The following is a 20,504-nucleotide window of genomic DNA, read 5'->3' on the forward strand; positions in this document are numbered from 1 at the left end:
CATTGATTATTTTAAAAATTGGCTCATACAACTATGGAAGCTGAAAAGTCCCAAGATCTATAATTGGCAAGCTAGAGTCCCAGTCTGGGTCTGAATGCTTAAGAACCAGGAGAGCCAATGGTTTAAGTTCCCATCTGAAAATTGGCAGGCTTGAGACCTGGGAGAGCTGATATTTCTGTCCAAGTTTGAAGGCCAGAAAAGACCAATGTTCTGGCTCAACAGTCAGGCAGAAGGAGTTCCCTCCTACTCAGCTTTTTTATTCAGTTCACATCTTCAATGGATAGAATGGAGCCCATCTACTTTAGAGAGGGCAGTCTCCTTTACTCACTCTAGATTCAAGTCTCCTTTACTCACTCTGAAGATTCAAGTATTCATCTCATCCAGAAATATCCTCTCAGACACACCCAGAATAATGTTTGACCAAAAGTCTGGACACCCCATGGCCCAGAAAGTTGACACATAAAATTAACTGTCACATTTCTCTATAGTGCAAATGTTTTTATATAAAATAAAATGTTAAAAAAAAGTAAATAAAATAAAATAAAATGTTAGTTATGGTCTGTGGTTCTTTAACATTAATTAAAATAAAACTATCTTTCTGGAGTAATTTTTCATATGGATGATTAAATCAGAATTCTTTGTGATCTTCATTTCATGTGCGTTCATATGTGGACTCTTTCCTGAAAGCTCTGTAGTAAAATAAACTTCGATCTGAAGCTGCTTTTCCTGTTTGAATTATTTTGTAAAAAAAAAAAAAAGTCAACTTGACATCAGACGATACCTCTTGTTATCTAGCTACCTTTTTGACAAGTCTTCATGTTCCTAGGACTTTTCCACAGTGAACTTTTGACAGCATTATATAAATCTTCCATTATACCCCTAGGTTTTTTTTCTGCTTTAGAAAATTCCTCAGATCAGATCTCTTGGGCAGGTGATGGGGGATGAATCTATTCTCTGATGTGTGGGAGAAGACAGAAACTCTGCTTTGTTTTTATGTGACTTCATACAACTCCAGAAAATGTCTCCTATCCACCAAAAAGGAGACCAGTCCTATGAGACCTGCACAGGTAAGCTTCTGACTTGTGATTAATGTTGGTGAAATGAAGCTGAAATCTATCTGTGTATCTATATCTGTAAATGAGACACACTGACCTTTATCTTACTGTATGTTTTTCACATATTTCTCTACAATTGGAAGGGATTAATAAATTAGGTTATAAACACTTAAGGTAAAGGAGTTCTGATTAATTTATAGAGAGTAGTAGGAGTTTTAAAAATTAATATAAGGAAACTCTAGGACTCTAAGAGACTAACTTCTAATTCTCTGAATGTAGCCTTTTTGGGAAAACAAAAATAAAACTTCTCATAGAAACACTAGTATAGAGAGATTTTTACATAAGAACCCAAGTGCCCATAATCAAGGTGGTTCTGTAAACAAATAAGACTGGCTTGATGATTTTGGTTTAAAAAGAGCCATAAGTTTCTTCCTAAGTTTTGTTAATTTAGAATATACTGTAGGCATGCATTCTCTATTTTGTAAGATTTAGCATGTTTCTGATCACCAATCCCATATATATGGGATTTTTCCATATATATCCAAGAAATTCTCAGACACCAGGTGGGTGTTCTCTTATTTAACTTAATTCTGATGCAATTACCTGGAGATAGCCTCAGATTCCAGAGGCTAAGGGCTCAGTCCTATAAGACTGCCCCCCAGTCCAGTTGCCAGTCATAAATCCAGGTTGTCACCTGTGCTTCAGACTAATTCACCATAGACTGGAGGTTCCATGGACCCACCCTTGGGTTCAACTAATTTGCTAGAGCAGCTCACAGAACTCAGAAACATTTCACTTATTAGGTCACCAGTTTATTATAGAAGGATATAACTCAAGTACTGCCAAATGGAAGAGATGTAGAGGGCAAGGGGTAGGGAAGGAGCATAGAGCCTCCCTTCTTCCCCTGCAGGCACACCACTTTCCCCAAAACTCCACATTGTCACCAACCTGGGTTTGAGTTTTTATGGAGGCTTTGCTAACATAGGCTTGATTGCTTAGATTTTTGGCCATTGATGACTGATTCAATGGCCAGTTGTCTCTAGCCATTGTCCGCTTCCCCCAAGGTCAGGGAGGTGGGGCTGACAGTTTCAAGTCCCTAACCACAAGGATATTTCTCCTAGCATCTAGCCCCCATCCTTAGGTAATGTCCAAAAGTCATCTCATTAACACCACAGAAAATCACCAGTCTTATCACTTAGGAAATGTCAAGGGTTTTAGGAACTCTGCCAGAAATGAGGACAAAGTTTAAATATATATATTTATTATCATAAATCATAATGTAATACTTGGGTTTGCCTTCTCATAGAGGGCTTAGTTGATCTAAACTTCTAGTTTTCCTTATCTGCTCAGTTACATTACTTCCACATGTTTAAGATTATGAAAAATTCAACATTGGTGTTCAATTCCATATACTTTGAACATCAAATTGGAACTTTAATTTAAAAGTCCACTTAAAGGTTATCTGACACTTTGGGGGAATATAACTTTGTTTAACTTACTATTTAATATTCAGTAGGGCCAAACTCTGGAGCCTTTTTTTTTTTTTTTTTTTTTTTTGGTTAAAAACCAAAAAACTGTGATAAATCGCAAATGATTTATGTTTGGTAGAAAAGAAAGCTCCAAAGTTTGTGGTTTTATCGCCCTGTAGGACATTAGCCAGGTTTGTATCTAGTTTAGCAAGCTAATCCCAACATGTTTTCCCTCATTGACTATATATACACAATCTCTGGTAACCATCTTTGAATCAGCCTTATTAACCTGGTAGTTCCCTCATTAATGAGGTCAATAAATTTTTGATCCCTCCCTTCCATATCCATACTTTCCAGAATTAACTCCAGATTAACTTACAAGACCCTTCAAGATCTGAGATCATTACATCCTCAGTTATCAGTGTTGCTTTTATTCTCTAAGCTCTAGGCATAATTAGCTAAACCAAACATAGTTCCTGAAATACATCACCCTCCACCTCCGACATGGCTTCCTCTGTCTACAATATCACCCCTTCCCACCTATCTTCTTCACCATGTAATTCCCTTTTTTGGGGACTCAGCTATGATGGCATCTTCCTGGTGTTTTGGATGCTAACTTCTCTGACCAAGAAAGGCTGGGTTGGGTGTCCTTTTACTTCTATGGTCTCTTATTCACCTGTATAACAGCTCTTATCACACCGTATTGTGATTGCTTATTGACTTGGCTAAGTCTCTAAGAGCAGAGTCTGCATCTGACTCAATTTTATCCCTTGGCACCTAGCACATACCTAACACATAGTGCCCAGAACATAGTGTAGTCACTCAGAAGTACTTGCTGAATAATCCTGGGTGTAGATATTGAGAGGAATTGCAAAAAATAGGAGACCAAAAGGCTCAATGAGTATGGAGAAGTGAGCAGGGAGTCAGGACGTGATGGTAGCAAAGAGGGGGGAAGAAGTGGTAGAGTCAGAGGCTTGGAGAAGGTGTTTATATATGAGGGGTGATGAGGAAGGCCTAAAAAATGCAGGGTTGCTATACCACCTTCTAGTTCTACAATGTGTGGAGAGCAGGAGAGCAAGTTTCCTTTCCTGCAAAGAGCTGCAAAGGAGATGATTATTCCTGGTCCTCACTTGAGGTTGGATAGGGACACATGACATGCTTGGGGGAATAAAATTGTGAGTGGAAATGAAGTGCATCAGTGCAAGACCCTTTACATTCCTTCTCTCCTTCTAGCATGGCAAAAGCAGTGTTTGAGATGGTGGCCACTTCATCAGATTATGATGAGGAGAAGGTTCTTGCCAGCCCAAAACAAATAGGTCACACAGGCAATCATCAAGAATTGATGTTGTAGCGAGAAGGCCAAAACAGATAACGATATAGTCATGGTTTGCTAAACTCACAATCCAATTACATGATGGAGAAAATATAGGAGACCTTTCTCTGATCTCAATTCAGGTGGAACATATCACATACAACCTTCCTCTTCTTAGCACTCCTACTACTTTAGGGTATCTGGGAGTAGCTGTAGTCAGACTCCCCCACCATCAAGTAAACCTCAGGATATTTCCCTCTCCAGGGTGCCTGGGTGGCTTAGGGGTTGCCTTTGGCTCAGGTTGTGATCCTGGGGTCCTGGGATCGAGTTCCACATCAGGCTCCAGGGAGCCTGCTTCTCCTTCTGCCTATGTCTCTGTGTCTCTGTGTGTCTCTCATGAATAAATAAAATCTTTAAAAAAATGATTTCCCTCTCCATCAATTATGACCATCACATATGACTGAATGGGACTCATGCTAAGTTGTTACACATACATGGCTCTAAATGTAAAAGGAGATATAATTAAAGACTTAGAAACCAGGGTGCTAAAATCCACTTAAATCTGCCCTTTTCCGGGATCCCTGGGTGGCGCAGTGGTTTAGCGCCTGCCTTTGGCCCAGGGCGCAATCCTGGAGACCCGGGATCAAATCCCACGTCAGGTTCCCGGTGCATGGAGCCTGCTTCTCCCTCTGTCTGTGTCTCTGCCTCTCTCTCTCTCTCTGTGTGACTATCATAAAAAAAAAAAAAAAATCTGCCCTTTTCCATATGAGCATTAAAAATCTATCTTGGTGTTTATGTCCACATGCACATGAGGTCCTTTGAAGTAAGATCCCTGGAAATTAAAAGCTAAGTTTGTCAACCCTTCTGAGTTGCCATTAATCTGAGGGAAACCTCAATTCATGAAGAGGGACAAACAAGTCGGGGTAATCCATGTTTAAACTACTTATTTTCTTGATCTTCCTCCTTGCAGGGCTATAGAAGGCAGAAAGCCCTCATCATTATTATTATTTGTAAAGATATTTATTTATTTATTTATTCATTCATTCATTCATGAGAGACACAGAGAGAGAGAGAGACAGAAACACAGGCAGAGGAAGAAGCAGGCTCCATGCAGGGAGCCTGATGTGGGACTGGATCCCAGGACTCCAGGATCATGCCCTGGGCCTAAGGCAGACACTAAACCGCTGAGCCACCCAGAGATCCTCAGCCCTCATTCTGTACTCTATTAGTAAGTTAAATCTCTGTTCTGGACTGCGGAGGCCTAGATCCTGAGATAGCTGGGGTTTTTTTGTTTGTTTGTTTTTTCTGCTCAGTACACTTTCCCTTCTCCCCCTCTGGTAACAATTCTTGTGGGAAACCCCTAGCCATAGTGATTAGCTCGATGGGTATGTGATCCAAGCCATTCAATCAGAATCTACCCTGCAACTTTTAATGGAACCGCAGACAATAAATAGTCTTTTGAATCAATTAGCTGTCAGGGTAACTCAAGTCAAAAGCTGCAGTGGCCATCTCTGCCATTCTGCCTGTCTAGGAATAAAACCAATCTGGAGAAAAAGAGCTAAGATAGCCAGAACCAGATCTGATGACACCTTTGAACACCTGAATGCAGTCATATCTGAAGCCATGTCTAACTCTTAAACTCTCTAAAATTATGGTAGCCCTTTGGTTTAAGCTTGCTTTTTTTTTTTTAAGATTTTTAAAAATTTATTCATTTATGAAAGAGAGAGAGAGGCAGGCAGAGAAACAGGCAGAGGGAGAAGCAGGCTATATGCTGGGAGCCTGATGCGGGACTCAATCTTGGGTCTCCAGGGTCATGCCCTGGGCCAAAGGCAGGCGCCAAACCGCTGAGCCACCCTGGGATCCCCTAAGCTTGCTTTAAATGGGTTTGTTTTCACAAATTAAAGTCCTTGATAATCCAGGAAGTTTAAATCACTACAATATAAGATGCATGGGTCGTAAGAGTGGGAATTGAGTCAACTTTACATAAAATAGCCATGTTTTTGCTATGGCAAAAGGAACACTTAAGATGGGGCTGCTCTGTATCACCTTGGGAATATAACTATTGAGCAAAGACTCCCTGCCATGATGGCACAAGTTACCACTCAGAATTGGCGTTCTGATGAGAAGTACATGCTTATTATATATAATTATCATCTTAATAATATGACTCTGCAACATGTTTATAGCTTACAAAGCATTTTCACATATGCAACCCTCACTGAAATCCTATGAAGTCAATGTTGTGTTTTCTTAGATTTAGGCCTTTTTCTAACAGTGTGTCAGTCATCTTTGGAAAACAATTCTTTTGGGGAGACAGATTGGGAGCAGTAGACGGTATAGACTTATTCATGCTAAAGTTTGCTATTCAATTGCATTTGACATGTTTGTTTTCCCCTCTCAGCATCTTTGGATTTTTTTTTAAGGAAGCAGCCCTTCCTCATTGCAATGTGAGTTGTTTGAGTGGGATGGGCTTCACCTGCCCCTACTCAGGGTTTTACAGGGACTCAGGCATGGTCAATGACAGGATCCCAATTCAAAGCAGTAAAAGGTTCAGTGATTGATCAGCATGATTTCAAGCAAAGCTGAGAAATAGCCTTGAGGATTTTGCTGGATTACTTAGAAATATTCTCCTTGGGATTGTAAATGCTTAGAACCACACTAACTTGGAAATGCTATAAGAATATAGCCCAAAAAAAAAAAAAAAAAAGAATATAGCCCATATAGAAAAAAATAGAACAGAAATGGAGATAAACAGCCCTTGATCAAGCAATGCTGGGGTCTCTGGTTTCACTCCTTTGATTCCTCAGACAAGTGAACTTTTCTGACACTATAGTAATGTTTATGGGTGAATGGGGCAGGGAGTAGGGAAGAGAGTGAATTATGCACGTTTTATGTATAGTCAACTCAATCTAAGGGCAGATTATCTGGTTTATGGACTAACAGGTTAAAAAATAACAAGTTACATTGTAAAAAATATATAAAGAACAATTCAATGACAACATCTGATTTTTTTTTTTTGAGGGCATCAATTAGAACTACAAGGTAATCCATAGATAACATATTATATATATTACCATAAGGGCACACCCTTCCCCATTGCCAAAAAAAGCTAGGGTGAGGGACAGCTTGTGGTTCTGGATTCCAAGACTGCCCCATTGGGACTTAAAAAGAATTAGGTAAGGGAAGAGAGAAAGTGTGGATAAAGAGCTTCCAACTTGAGTCTTGTTGTGATAAAAAGTGAAAACTCATCTAGGAAAATAAAGTTGTTAGAAACTTTTAACAGACAATTAAACTAGTCAATTGTTTACCAATTTGAATACTGTTTTGTGTTCTTATACAGCATACTGTTTTAATACTTTGGGTGATGTAACATTTTCCTCCCAAAAGCCAGATGGAATTTAAAATTTACACTAAATCAGTCGACCTGATCTTACCTAGTTGCAATTGTACTTTTTAGTTACCCCTGCTAAATAAGTGGTGCCTTTTTTCCCCATTACCCCCTCTTAAATGAGTGATGCCTTCACTTGACCTGAAGACTCAACACCATTTGGTAGAAACAACCTTCTTCTACTCTTTAACTTTCTTACAGAGACATGGGCTGTGGAGGAAATTCCCAAACCCACGTCTTCAGAAGTTGTGAAGCCCAGATGAACAACTAGAAATGTGATTGGTTCCCTGAATGATATGGAAATAGTTTATAGTTGGTTTATCTTTGCCTCTTAAGATATGCTTGAATTTGGAGAACCTGGGTGGCTCAGTGGTTGAGTGTCTGCCTTTGGCTCAGGTTGTGATTCTGGGGTCCTGGCATCAAGTCCCATATCAGGCTCCCCTCTGCCTAAGTATCTGCCTCTGTCTCTCATAAATAAATGAATAAAATCTTTAAAAAATGTTTAAATCAGGAAACTTTAGAAGTCGTTTACAAAATTTCTGACAATGAATATATAAACAACATCTTTATTGACAGTGGACCAATAAGAGCAGTCAAATTTAGTTTGTAGGTAACCAAAAACATTTGAAAAGCAGAACATTAAAACTTCCAAGATTCATGTTGGAGTACAGCCATACTAAACATCAAACACAAACAAAACAAATAATGAAATGTAAAGGCCAGAGTTCCCAGTGAAACTAACTTAGACCACGTCTCATAACACTACTTAAACTGCAATTAGATTAGTAACTTGAGTCTCTGAAACTATCAGATAGTTCCTGGTTAAGTGGTACTAAGAAGGGAGAAAAGCAGATTCCCCAAGGTCTCAAGGAGGCTGTGTATGGAGCAGCACCAGAGAGAAGCAAGAGCAGGAGAAGCCCCTTTTCTATGATGCGCTAGACAGTTGGATGCTGACAGTTCTTGAACGGTAAACAAAAGCTGTAGAAGATACATTCATTCTTAAGTAATTTCTATTTGATTGATACTTAGCCACTTATTGCAGACTGAGTTTGTATCTCCCCAAATTTATCTTGAAATCGAATCACCAGAGTGATGGTATTAGGAGGCAGGGCCTTTAGAGGCTGAATGGGTCATGAGAGCAGAATTCTCAGGAATAGGGCTAGTTGCCCTTATAAAGGAGGCCCTAGAGCCCCCTTACCCTTTCACTATGCAAAGACATAAGATGGCGGCAGTCCCTGAACCAGGGAGCAGGCCCTCAGCAGACACTGAATCTGCTGAGGCTTTGATCTTTGACTCGTTGGTCTCCAGAACTGTGAAAATGTTGTTTATAAGCCACGCAGTCACTCACTCTGAGTTATTTTGTCGTAGCACCCCAAATGGATTGATATTTCATTAAAGTACACATATATGCATATATATATATACACATATACATATAGAGGCTCTCTATATAATTTACTGTGTGTGAGGTCTTTCATATGCATTGTCTTATTTAATCCTCACAACCTTATGAGAAAGGGATGATTTATTCCCATCTTATAGATAAAGACTCTGAGACTTAGAGACGGCAAGTAGTTAGATCACATAAATGCTAAGTGAGGTTGGCAAAATTCAAACTCGGCTTTGAAAAGGCCAAGTGGATCTTATTTTGCAAGTCAAATTTTGGCCCCCAAATGATGAATTTATTTTCACTCAAGTGTTTGGCATATAGAGAAACATCAAGCATTCTAGGCTTTTGGGGACATACAATCTTTGCTGCATCTACTGGACACAGCCATTGTACCACAAACAAATGTAAATGAATGAGTTTGGTTAAGACTTAACTAAACATTATTTAGAGAAACAGTCAGAAGCCTGGACTTGGTTGTGGGTGGTGGCCAGTCTGTCAGTTCCTATCTTTGAGCATGAATATGGAGTATTAAGGTGACGAGAACGAGTGCCTTTCCCTTGTTCCTGTCAGCCTCCTACCCTGACCTCTTAGACCCTGAGCCTACCCACCCACCTCCACCTCCAACATGTTTTTTGTTCCTTCCAAAACCTCTTCCCAGTCCTTTCAGCCCCATTTCCTATCATTTTCTTTGATTTCCACCATGGCTGGATTTAATCCATTTATTCTTAATGATCTTGCCCTCTACTGCCACTTCTTTAAACTCTATTCCTCTACTTCTCCTCAATAATACAACTAAGGCTTACAGAAGGAATTATAAGAAATAACAGGGATAATGGAGAGAAGGCAAGAGTATGGACTGATTGCTGAATGTTCATAAAGGATAGAATTTAGGAGAAAAATTAGAGCTCTATAACTATTTTCCTTCTAACTTTTCTACACTCTTCATAAAATAGAATAACAATAAAAATGACATTTGTATAGTGTTTTGTTAGATATTTATTTGAACGTTTGCTTTCATGTTTCCAATACCACCACTGATTTTTGGTCACCCATGTAACTTATGTCAATTTATCATTGAGGTTTCATGCCTTTTCTACCTTCTTTAGGGCTCTGGGAAAGACCAACAAACATATAGAGAGAACAATAACAACAGAAAATGTGGTTAGACATGAAAGCCAGAGAAATGGCATGGCAACCTCTTCTTCATGGAGGGAAGCTGCTTATCCTCCAGTGAGTCACTGTCCTGTGAACTATTCTCCATATTTGACATGAAGGTTTGTCCTTGTGTCTCACAGTTGCTTCAGTTCTCCTTCTTGACTGGGACCCTAAATATAACAACACATTGAACTTATCAACTTTTCAGACCCTCAACATCCTAGGGACTTTCTCTCAAAGAGACAAAGCATAGTTTACAGAAAGCAGGATAATGTAAAGAAATGAAATCTCCCTAATACTTTGATTATGGAAAAAACCAAAGACTCATTCAATGCCAAGGATAAGAAAAGAGGCATTTAATTGAAAACTACAGTTAAGACTTTGACCCACTCTCAACTTCAGGGCAATTCCAAGGAAGCAGAAAATGAAACTCTACATAGCAGAGGGCTAACAATTATCTAAACTTATGACCAACATAATCCATGGGAACATAACTTAGAACCTGCAATACATTCTATTTATGTTCATCAAATTAGACAGGAGCCTTTGGGGAAGCAGGGAACCCAAAGCATATTTCAACTCTTAACCTTTACATTTACCTTTACATTTTATAGCTAATGTAAAAGAAAAAAAACCTCTGGAAAAATGACACTTCCTGTCCATCTGGAGCTCTACTTTGGATCCAAAGAGGAACAACTCTGTCTTCCTGATGATAAAGATAGGCGTCCTCTGCCTAACTTCACAAATAAGATTTTTCTTACAGAATGAAAAGCTATAACAGGGCTTTCATGTGACAGAGAGAGGAATAAAATTTCACAAATATAATACTGCTGCCCATTCCCAAGGATTTCTTGAATTTCCATGAAAGGGTACTTGGTAGTGATGGTGGGTGAGGGATGGGGAGCAAAATTTGAGATCTCTCACCAGCTTTCATAATAATCAAATCAGTGGATATATAAGGAGCATTCTGTCTATGGCTCAAAACTATGTGCTATGCAAATAAAAGTAGACATATACAGGATTGGTCCTTGAGCAGCATTTTACGGGTATTCCATAAAAAATTCAGGTATTTAACACAGTGATAAAGTCAACTTACATTTCTTCACATTCAGTAATTTTTCAGAGTTGCTCTTCAGTATGAATTCTTTGATGTCTGATGAGGGATGAACTGCACTTAAAGCTTTTCCCACATTCATCACATCTGTACGGCTTCTCTCCAGTATGAGTTCTCTGGTGTTGAATAAGAGCTGATGAATGAATGAAGGCTTTTCCACATTCATTACATTTGTATGGTTTCTTTCCAATATGAATTCTTTGATGTTTAGCAAAATTTGAGCTCCGGCTGAAGGTTTTCCCACATTCATTACACTCATAGGGTTTCTCTCCAGTATGAATTCTCTGATGCTGAACAAGATGTGTGCTCTGACTAAAGGTTTTTCCACATTCACTACATTCATATGGCTTTTCTCCAGTATGAACTCTCTGATGTTTAGTAAGGGATGAGCAATGGCTGAAGGCCTTCCCGCATTCCTGACATTTATAGGGTTTCTCTCCAGTATGAGTTCTTTGATGTTTAATGAGAGCTGATGAATGAATGAAAGCTTTATCACATTCATTACATTCATAAGGCTTCACTCCAGTATGAATCAACTGATGCTGCACAAGATGTGTACTTCGATTAAAACCTTTTCCACATTCATTGCATTCATAAGGTCTCTCTCCAATGTGAATTCGCTGATGTATTGCAAGGGATGAGCTTTCTGTGAAGGCTTTCTTGCATTCACTGCATTCAAAGAGAATTCTAGTATGAGTTCTCTGATGTTTAGTTAAATTAGCTCTGTGGCTAAAAGATTTCCCACATTCACTGCAGCTATAGGGCTTCTCTCCAGTATGGACTCTCTGGTGTCGAATAAGCACTGAATGGTAAGTGAAGAGTTCACCACAATCATTACATTTATGAGGTTTTTTCTCTTTACAGGTTCTTTGCTTTTTCATTAAGTTTGATTTCTGTTTCAACCTTTTTTCAAGTGTATGAAAGGCATAGGGTCCTTTGGGAGATCTGTCTTGAGTGAGAAGAACAGTTTTCTGACTAAAGTTTTTCCAATATATATCACGCTCATGATCTCTTTCTTCAGGGAGTGAATTTACATGGGTGAGCATTTCCCTTAAGTGTCTTTCCTGATTCCCTTGCTGACTCTCTAACCAATTTTCACATTCAAGAGTTGTTTCCAAGTTGGAGTCATAGACACTATTTCTTGTCAGTCTGTCTATTATTGCAGTCTGGCATGATTCTTCTTTAGAAGTATCTGGCACTGATGTTGAATCTTTGCCCTCAGGTTTAGATTCCAGGTCTGAAAGAAATTGGACATGCAAATTTCCTTCGCTTTCAGCGGTCAACAAATGACTGTTCTGTAATAGCTAATGAAGATATAAAGCATGCTTTTAAGGATTAAGTGGATTTGACTTTGTAAGATGATTTTCAAAGGGAAGCAAATGGAAGGAAACAAATGCACAATATATGTGGAAAAAATGAGTGGACCTCATTCAGGATAGTCAAGAGAGGAAAGAAGACCAGATGTAATATACAAGGAGAGATGCAGATGAAGCAATAGATCACTGGATGAGCAGGAAATGAACACTAGATCAGAAGAGGGTAGAAACAAATTGAATACTTACTGCTGTATTAAATATTTGGTTATCACTTTAGTGTAGAGGACAGTTATGATTTCTAGGTTTCCAGTCATCCAATCCTACTCATGTCCAAGTATGCATTCCACTTCCAGTTTAATCTTCCCTAACAATGTTTTTACAATACATCTCTAATAAAAAATCTTCTATGATCTCCCAAGGATATAATGGCAAATATATGAAATTATATAACACTGAGATAGCTAAAGTCTGGTAGTTATAGGTAACTGATTAAATATACAATGATGTAGACATAAAATGGAGTCTTATGCAACTTTAAAAAAAATCAGAAAGATCTCTATATATAGTATGAAGTTATCTCCATGATACATTAAATAATTTTTTTAAAAAACCAGCAAGCTGCAAGTGTGTATAGTTTGATACTATTTATGTAGAAAAAAATGGGGAGGGGGAGATATAAATATATGTACATATTTGGTTATATTTTCAAAAATAAAGCATGGACTAATGAAATACTCATTTAAAAACGTATTAATAAAAATAGGGGAAGTATCAGAATAGAGAGGGCAGGGATGGAAGCTAGACCTCTCTAAATATATCTAATATATTAAATTTTTATATCTAATATGTAACTACTTTATGAAGCTAAAATAATTTAAAGAGTATGGTGGATCAAAGGAATGGACAGATCGGGGATCCCTGGGTGGCTCAGCGGTTTTGCACCTGCCTTTGGCCCAGGGCGCGATCCTGGAGTCCCAGGATCGAGTCCCGCGTCAGGCTCCCTGCATGACGCCTGCTTCTCCCTCTGCCTGTGTCTCTGCCTCTCTCTCTCTCTCTCTCTCTCTCATAAATAAATAAATAAATAAAAATAAATCTTTTAAAAAAAAAGGAATGGACAGATCAATGAAACAGAAGAGCAACTTCAGAAATTAAATAGAGCATACACAATTAAAATAATACAAAGGTGATATTTCAGTCAACAAAAGATAATTTGTTTTCCAACAAATGGTGCTGACAACTGATTACACATTTAGAAGAAAATTAAGTTAGATCTGTCCCTCATTCTATACAGCCAAATGAATTCAATTCCTTCACGAAGCTACTCTTCTATTCATTTATTCAACAGCTATCCACTGAATATCTACCATATGCTAGGATCTGTGCTAGGCACTGGGGAAAAACACATGCACGAGTGGAGAGAGAATTCAGTCTAATATTCACAAATGGATATAAAAATGCACCTGTAGTAATTAAGTATTGAGAAATAAAAGGCAAATGACACTATGAAAAAATGTAAGATGGAAATCTAGGGAGATGAGGGGTGACTTCTCTGAGGAAGTAAAATCACTAAGCTGAAATGAAAGTAGGGTTGGAGTTCAGGTGAGTGTTGCAGGTAATCGGTACAAAAGCATGGAGGTGAGCATTTCACACAGAGGGAATGATATGAACAAAAAAACCCAAGGTGAGAGAGAGCATGAACTATGGAATCAGAATGCATGAATATAATCCCAGCTCTGCCACTTATCAGCTGTGTGACCTGGGACAAGTTATTTAACCTCTATTTCACTTTCACTACATGTGAAGATGGGCAAAAACAGTACCTACTTCATAAGGAATAATGACAACACCTACCTTAATAAGCTTTAAAGGAGTATAAACCACTAAAAAATCTGACACAGCACAAGTGCTAATGATTTGATGTACAACTGGCAGAGGCAGAAATCTCAAAGTGCAGTCCATAAACCCCTGGGAAGCCAGAAGTTCAAAACTATTTTCAATTTAATGTTTAAAAGTTATTTACCTCTTTCATTGTCTTATCATTTACACTGTTACAAAAGTAATCATGTAAAACTGCTTATGACTTAGCACAAAGCAGGACAATAACAACAAACTTACTAGCAGTGGTAGTCCTCCCTGCCATGTACTCTCAGTTAAGGGGGGAAAAAAAAGCCAGTTTCATTTAAAAATGAAACATTTTTATTAATTTCAAGCCTTGACTTTTTAAAATTCTAAATTAATGAAATAGGAAATATTTATAAAGCAATTCTGTTCATAATCAAAGAATGATGGTTGTCTTGAAGAAAACCAGTTATGAAATCCTTTGAGCTTGGGACTCCTGGATGTCTCAGTGGTTGAGCGTCTGCCTTTGGCTCAAGGCCTGATCCTGGGATCCGGGCTCGAGTCTCATATCGGGCTCTCTGTGAGGAGCCTGCTTCTCCCTCTGCCTATGCCTCTGCCTCTTTCTGTGTGTGTCTTATGAATAAATAAATAAATCTTAAAAAAAATAATTTGAGCTGAATTAGCTGCTTTTTCCATGGACTACAATTTTTACTTGGAAGAATGACAGATAAAATACGTTATACAAGTTGAGTGTCTGAAAGATATCTTCTCAAAAAATGAACAAAGTGAGCCTGTCACTTCAAGGAAAATAATCAACAGTATCCAATAAAATTTCAGTTTTGGGGCAGAAATTAGGATTTTGGAAAACCTGTATTTGCCCTTAAGAGCTTGAGCTTCTTCATCCTTAAAGATTTTCCAAATAAGATCGGTGATGATATTAAAAGTTGTGACTTAAAAAATACTGCATATAATAATGTGTCAATACTTACAAGATCTGCACAACTTGGTGAACCAGTATTTTCCAAAAGATCAATAGATTTTAACAAGAGTATGAAAAATTCATGGATCTGGTTTCAGATACCACATTATATCTATCACTAATAACACTTAACCAAGAGTACCTGGGTGGCTCAATTGGTTAAGTGTCCAACTCTAGATTTTGGCTAAGGTTATGATCTCAGAGTCCTAGGATTTAACCCCAAATTGGGCTGTGTACTCGGTGGGGAGTCTATTTGAGGATTCTCTCTCTCTGCCCCTCCCCTTGCTCACAGGCATGCATATTCTCTCTCTAAAATAAATCAATAAATCTTAAAAAAAACAAAAACTAACACTTGCCCAGTTTTGGTTAGTATCACAACAACCAAACTTCCCTGAAAAAGCTATAAAATACTTCTCTCTTTTCCAACTATATATTGGCATGTTTTTTGTTTTAAAGATTGATTGATTGATTATTTATTTATTTATGAGAGACATAAAAGAGAAGCAGAGATGTAGACAGAGGTAGAAGCAGGCTCCTTTCAGGGAGCCTGATGCGGGAGTCAATCCTCAGGCTAGGATCATGCCATGAAGGCAGATGCTCAACCAACTGAGCCACCCAGGCATCCCTTCAGTTTTAAAGAGAGAGAGAGAGAACACATGTGAGTTGGAGGGAGGCAGAGAGGGAGAATCCTGAGCAGGTTCCACACTGGGTAGGAACTCACAACCGTGAAATCATGACCTGAACAGGAATCAAGAGTTATAGAGTTAATTAACAGCCACCCAGAAACCCCCAGGCAATCAGTTTTAAACATGCTGTATTGAGGTATCTTTAACACAAGCACATGGAGACATCAAATAGTTACACACATGTTTATAACAGGAGGCTGAAGGAGATATCTCAGCTGGAAATAAAAATTTGGGATCCATCTAGGTAGAGATGGCCATTTGGTTGTAGGAGAAAGCAGAGGCTGCAAACAGGTGACCAGTGGGGCAAATCTGACCCTCAGGCTTGTTTTGTTTGGCCCACACTATTTATACAAATTTTTGAGATTAGTGACAACATTTAAAAATGGGGAGATTTCACAAAGAAATTCAAATTTTGGGTTTCTCTTGAAAAAAGCTAGAAGCATACTGAATGACAACAACCAATTGGACCAAAGATTAGGCAACTACAGCTTGCTATTTTTTTTTTTTATTTAAGATTTTATTTATTTATTCATGAGAAACACACAGAGAGGCAAAGACACAGGCAGAGGGAAAAGCAGGCTCCATGCAGGAAGCCTGATGTGGGACTTGATCTCGGAACTCTGGGATCATGCCCTGAGCCAAAGGCAGATGCTTAACCACTGAGTCACCCAGGTGTCCCCAGCTTGCTATTTTTTTTAAATAAAGTTTTATTGGAACACAACCATACCCATTCATTTATGATCCGTCTATGATTGTTTTCCACACTACCATGGAAGACTGAGTAGTTGCAACAGAGGCCGTATGTCTTACAAAGCCTAAGTTATTTACTGTCTAGCCCTTTACATAAAAAACTGTGCCAGCTCTAGAGCTAGAGCTAACGGAGTAATGGCTACTCCTTTCATTAAAGGCATGTGTTCTTCTAGTTTACAGTCCATCCTGCTTACCCTGGTTGCTTCGCTCAAGTATCTTACCTGCTTTTCCATGTAGACACTCAAGTTTACGATTCCAAGTATATATAGAGATGAGAGATTAAAACCAAGCCTTAAACGATTCATATATTCAATTGTTCAGAAAAGAAAGCTAAGAAGATACAACCAGAGAAGCAGCCATTCCAAATGGATTAAGGATTTTTAAAAAATGAAAGGACAAATATAAAGAAGAGAACTAAAGCAAATATTTTTTTAATCTTGGAGGGAGAGCTTCCTAAGTACTAATCAAAAATAAAAAAATGTAGAAGATTGTAATGCATTAAATTTGTACATTAATGAGCACAGCAAAACTGAAGAGCAAAAACTAGAAAAAAATGTCTGACAAGGAATCAATGCCTCGTGTATGAAGAGTTCTAGATCATTCAGAAAATGGCAGTATCTCCCACAAAAAAGGGGTGGAAGGGTGGTGAATAGTCAAACTGACAAAAACTGAGAAGCCTACAAGAGGAAACAGATATATCTATAATCACAGGAGGGATTTTAAAACCCAGTATTCCAAAGAACAAGAAGACTGTAAAAAGCAGAATATTAAAGCAAGATTTCCTTTTAGAGATATACATACTATAAAATATAATACTTAAAACAATGTGTTATTGCAGCATAGACGACAAAGCAGAAAGCCTAAAAACAGACCAAAGTATATATAGGACCAGGGTTTACCAGAGATAGTGTTACCAATCAAAGTCTATAAACATAGACTTCAGTGCTGCACAGGGAGAGGGAGATGCAGGCTGCCTGCTGAGCAGGGAGCAGGACTCGGGCTTGATCTCTGGGATCATGACCCAAGCCAAAGGCATATGTTTAGTCGACTGAGCCACCCACGTGTCCCTACAATGTGAAATTGAAAAAAAAAATTGCATTACAAAATAAAAAGTATAACCTAATACTATACATACGTTACTGTTCTTTGACATGCATATATGTATGTGTGTATACACACACATTACAATGATTTACCCCAACCCAAGCAGAGGGAGGAGAGAATCTCAAGCATACTCTGCACTGACTGCAGAGCCCAACATGGGGCTTGATCCCACGACCCTAAGATCATGACCTGAACTGAAATCAAGAGTCACACTTAATCAACTGAGCCACCTGGGTGCCCCAACATTTTTTATTTCTTAAAAAGATACACACCTATAAGAATGGCTTCAATGGAGCAATCAGACAATATTATGGAGCCACTCCCATAATCACATACTCTGCTAGTGGGAGTATAATTGTAACTCAGGACAATGACTTTGGAAGTCTGGCAATATCTACCAAAAGTAAACATGCATCTACCCCAGGATCCAACAATTCTACCTGCGTATTATCCAACAGAAATGCATATCCAGGCACACCTTGCTTTTATTCTGTTCTTTACTATGCTTTGCAGATACTGTGTTTTTTGTTTTACAAATTGAAAGTTTGTAGCAAACCTGCATCAAGCAAGTTTACCTACTCCATTTTCCTAAGGATTTGCTCACTTTGTGTCTGTGTCACATACTTGCAATATTTTAAACGTTTTCATTATCATTATATTTATTATGGTGACCTGTGATCAGTGGTTATGACTTGCTGAAAGCTCAGATGACAGTTAACATTTTTTTTTTAGAGAGAGTGTGCACAAGAGACAGTGGTGGTGGGGCAGAGGGAGAGAGAGAATCTTAAGCAGGCTCCAAGCTGAGCTTAGGGCTTGGAGCCTGACATGGAGCTCGATCTCATGACTGTGATCATGACCTGAGCCGAAATCAAGAGTCAGACACTTAACTGACTGAGCCACCCAGGCACCCCGACAGTTAGCATTTTTTTAACAATATGTTTTAATTAAGGTAGGTACATTGGTTTTGTTTAGACATTATGGTTATTATATATTTGATAGGCTACAGCATAGTATAAAAATAACTTTTCTGTACAACGGGAAACCAAAAAATTCATTTGACTTCCTTTTTTGCAGTACTTACTTTACTCTGGTGGTCTGAAACCAAACCCACACTATCTCCAAGGTATGCCTGTATGTTTGCCAGAAAACATATGAAAGAATATACATAGCAGCACTATTAATATAGCCCCAAACTGGAAACCGCCCAGATACCGAACTCAAGAGATGGATAAGGTGGTATACTGACATAATGAAACACTGTACAACAAAGAGAATGAACAACTACATGCAATGACATGTAATGACACAGTAATGTTTAGTGAAGAAAGCCAGACATTAGAACATACAGTATGGTTCTGTTTATATGAAGTTCAAGAACAGTCAAAACTAATCTATGGTGATAGAAGTTAGGATAAGGTTACCCTTGGAAGGAATGAAGTGACAAGAGTACTGGTAGGCTGGTAAGGTTGCTTCCTGATCTGGGCACTAGTTACATGAATGTGTTCATTTGTGAAAATTCACAGAACTGTACAGTTATGGGACGTCTGGGTGGCTCCATGGTTGAGCATCTGCCTTCTGCTCAGGTCATGATCCTGGGGTCCTGGGATTGAGTCCCACATTGGGCTCCCCGCAGGGAGCCTGCTTCTTCCTCTACCTATGTCTCTGCCTCTCTGTGTCTCTCATGAATAAATAAACTGCACAGTTATGATATTTTTATTTTATATTGCAAAACAAAGGAAAGAAACACAGGCAAAATAAACAAAATATTAGCACATGTTTAATTTTGACAGTGAATACATACGTGTTACTTTTTTTTCTCAAATTTTATGTTATTTAAAATGCTATATCATGTAAACTAAGACCTTTAAACAAATAAAAGCACAAAAGCATTTCTAGCATTCTGTGTTAAGCACTGAAAAGTATCATCTTTTCACTGTCCTGTGGGGGCTATTATTTCTGAACACTCCCATGCATCTGACTCACCTGAATAGCTGCTTTTGGGGGTTTTCCTCTCAAGCATCAACGGTTCTTTTCCATTCTCCAAATTGTAGTTGTCAGGTTTGGAGACTGGAAGCCCTGCTCATTTAAAAAAAGAGAACAATAACAAAAAGAAAGGACTTAAACTATTTGTGATGGGCACAATGATCTTTCTACAGCAGAGACCCAAATCTGTGTTCTACAAAGATAGGATATTATAGGAAGATCAAGAATAAGGGAGGATGGGTCTCTGAATGAAGCTTAAAATACCTGCAGCAAGAGCCTGGGTCTGGTTAAGGAGCTTACATGCATTGGTAAAGGCAAGTGTTTTTGTCTGTCAGAAAGGAAGAGAATATCCCAGGGCACCTGGCTGGCTGGGTCCACGGAGCATGTGACTCGACCTCAGGGTCATGAGTTCAAATCTCACACTGAGTGTAGATCTTACTTTAAAAGAGAGAGAGAGAGAATTTCTCTTTATTTCTCTATCAAGGAAGTTCCAGGGAGACACTGCATGTGAGTCCTTAGCATAGGAAGAAACAGAAAAAGTGGGGCCCTCAGTGGCAGCACCAAAAAATTATGACTCTGGTGACTAGTTTTTGTCTTCTAATGGTTTTACCCTTTCTTCCTTCTTTAGGTACCAGAATCCACTTTCTTAGGGAATTGATTACATAAGCACAAAATTAATTCAAGGCAAATGACAGTAACAAATTAAGGATACGAATATAATTTATAAATGTTCATGTGTAAATATCACTGGGAGAAGTTAACATTGTTCCTTCCACTGCCCTATGAAACCATACATGTGAGCACACACGCACACACCCCTGACACAAAGGTGAGCACAAAATCCACATGGCCAGAAAGCACTCTAACTGGAATAATCGTGTAACCTTAGAGCTGCCAATGGCCATCTCTGCCACATGGGGAGATCCTAAGAATAAGGCTAATACAGGGAAAAGCCAAGCCACAT

The 20,504-nt window shown here is 38.6% G+C and overlaps 1 protein-coding gene across 9 annotated transcripts in view; it reads right to left on the minus strand.

Moving 5' to 3' along the window:
* Positions 1 to 20,504, minus strand: part of ZNF286A (zinc finger protein 286A) — an 80,940-nt gene that overhangs the window by 22,566 nt on the left and 37,870 nt on the right. For 8 of the 9 annotated variants that reach the window (XM_077892548.1, XM_077892549.1, XM_077892553.1 and 5 more), the window contains 3 exons: positions 19,541 to 19,633; positions 10,866 to 12,120; positions 8,462 to 9,939 (listed from right to left, as the gene is read on the minus strand). In XM_077892548.1, coding sequence (XP_077748674.1) covers positions 10,889 to 12,120; positions 19,541 to 19,633 — 1,325 coding nt within the window. In that variant the 3' untranslated portion in view covers positions 8,462 to 9,939; positions 10,866 to 10,888. Of the gene's footprint in view, positions 1 to 8,461; positions 9,940 to 10,865; positions 12,121 to 19,540; positions 19,634 to 20,504 lie in introns of those variants that run through there. The other variant, XM_077892551.1, reaches the window with a different exon arrangement.

This window comes from Canis aureus, chromosome 3 (genome assembly GCF_053574225.1).
Source record: "Canis aureus isolate CA01 chromosome 3, VMU_Caureus_v.1.0, whole genome shotgun sequence".
Classification (NCBI taxonomy): domain Eukaryota; kingdom Metazoa; phylum Chordata; class Mammalia; order Carnivora; family Canidae; genus Canis; species Canis aureus.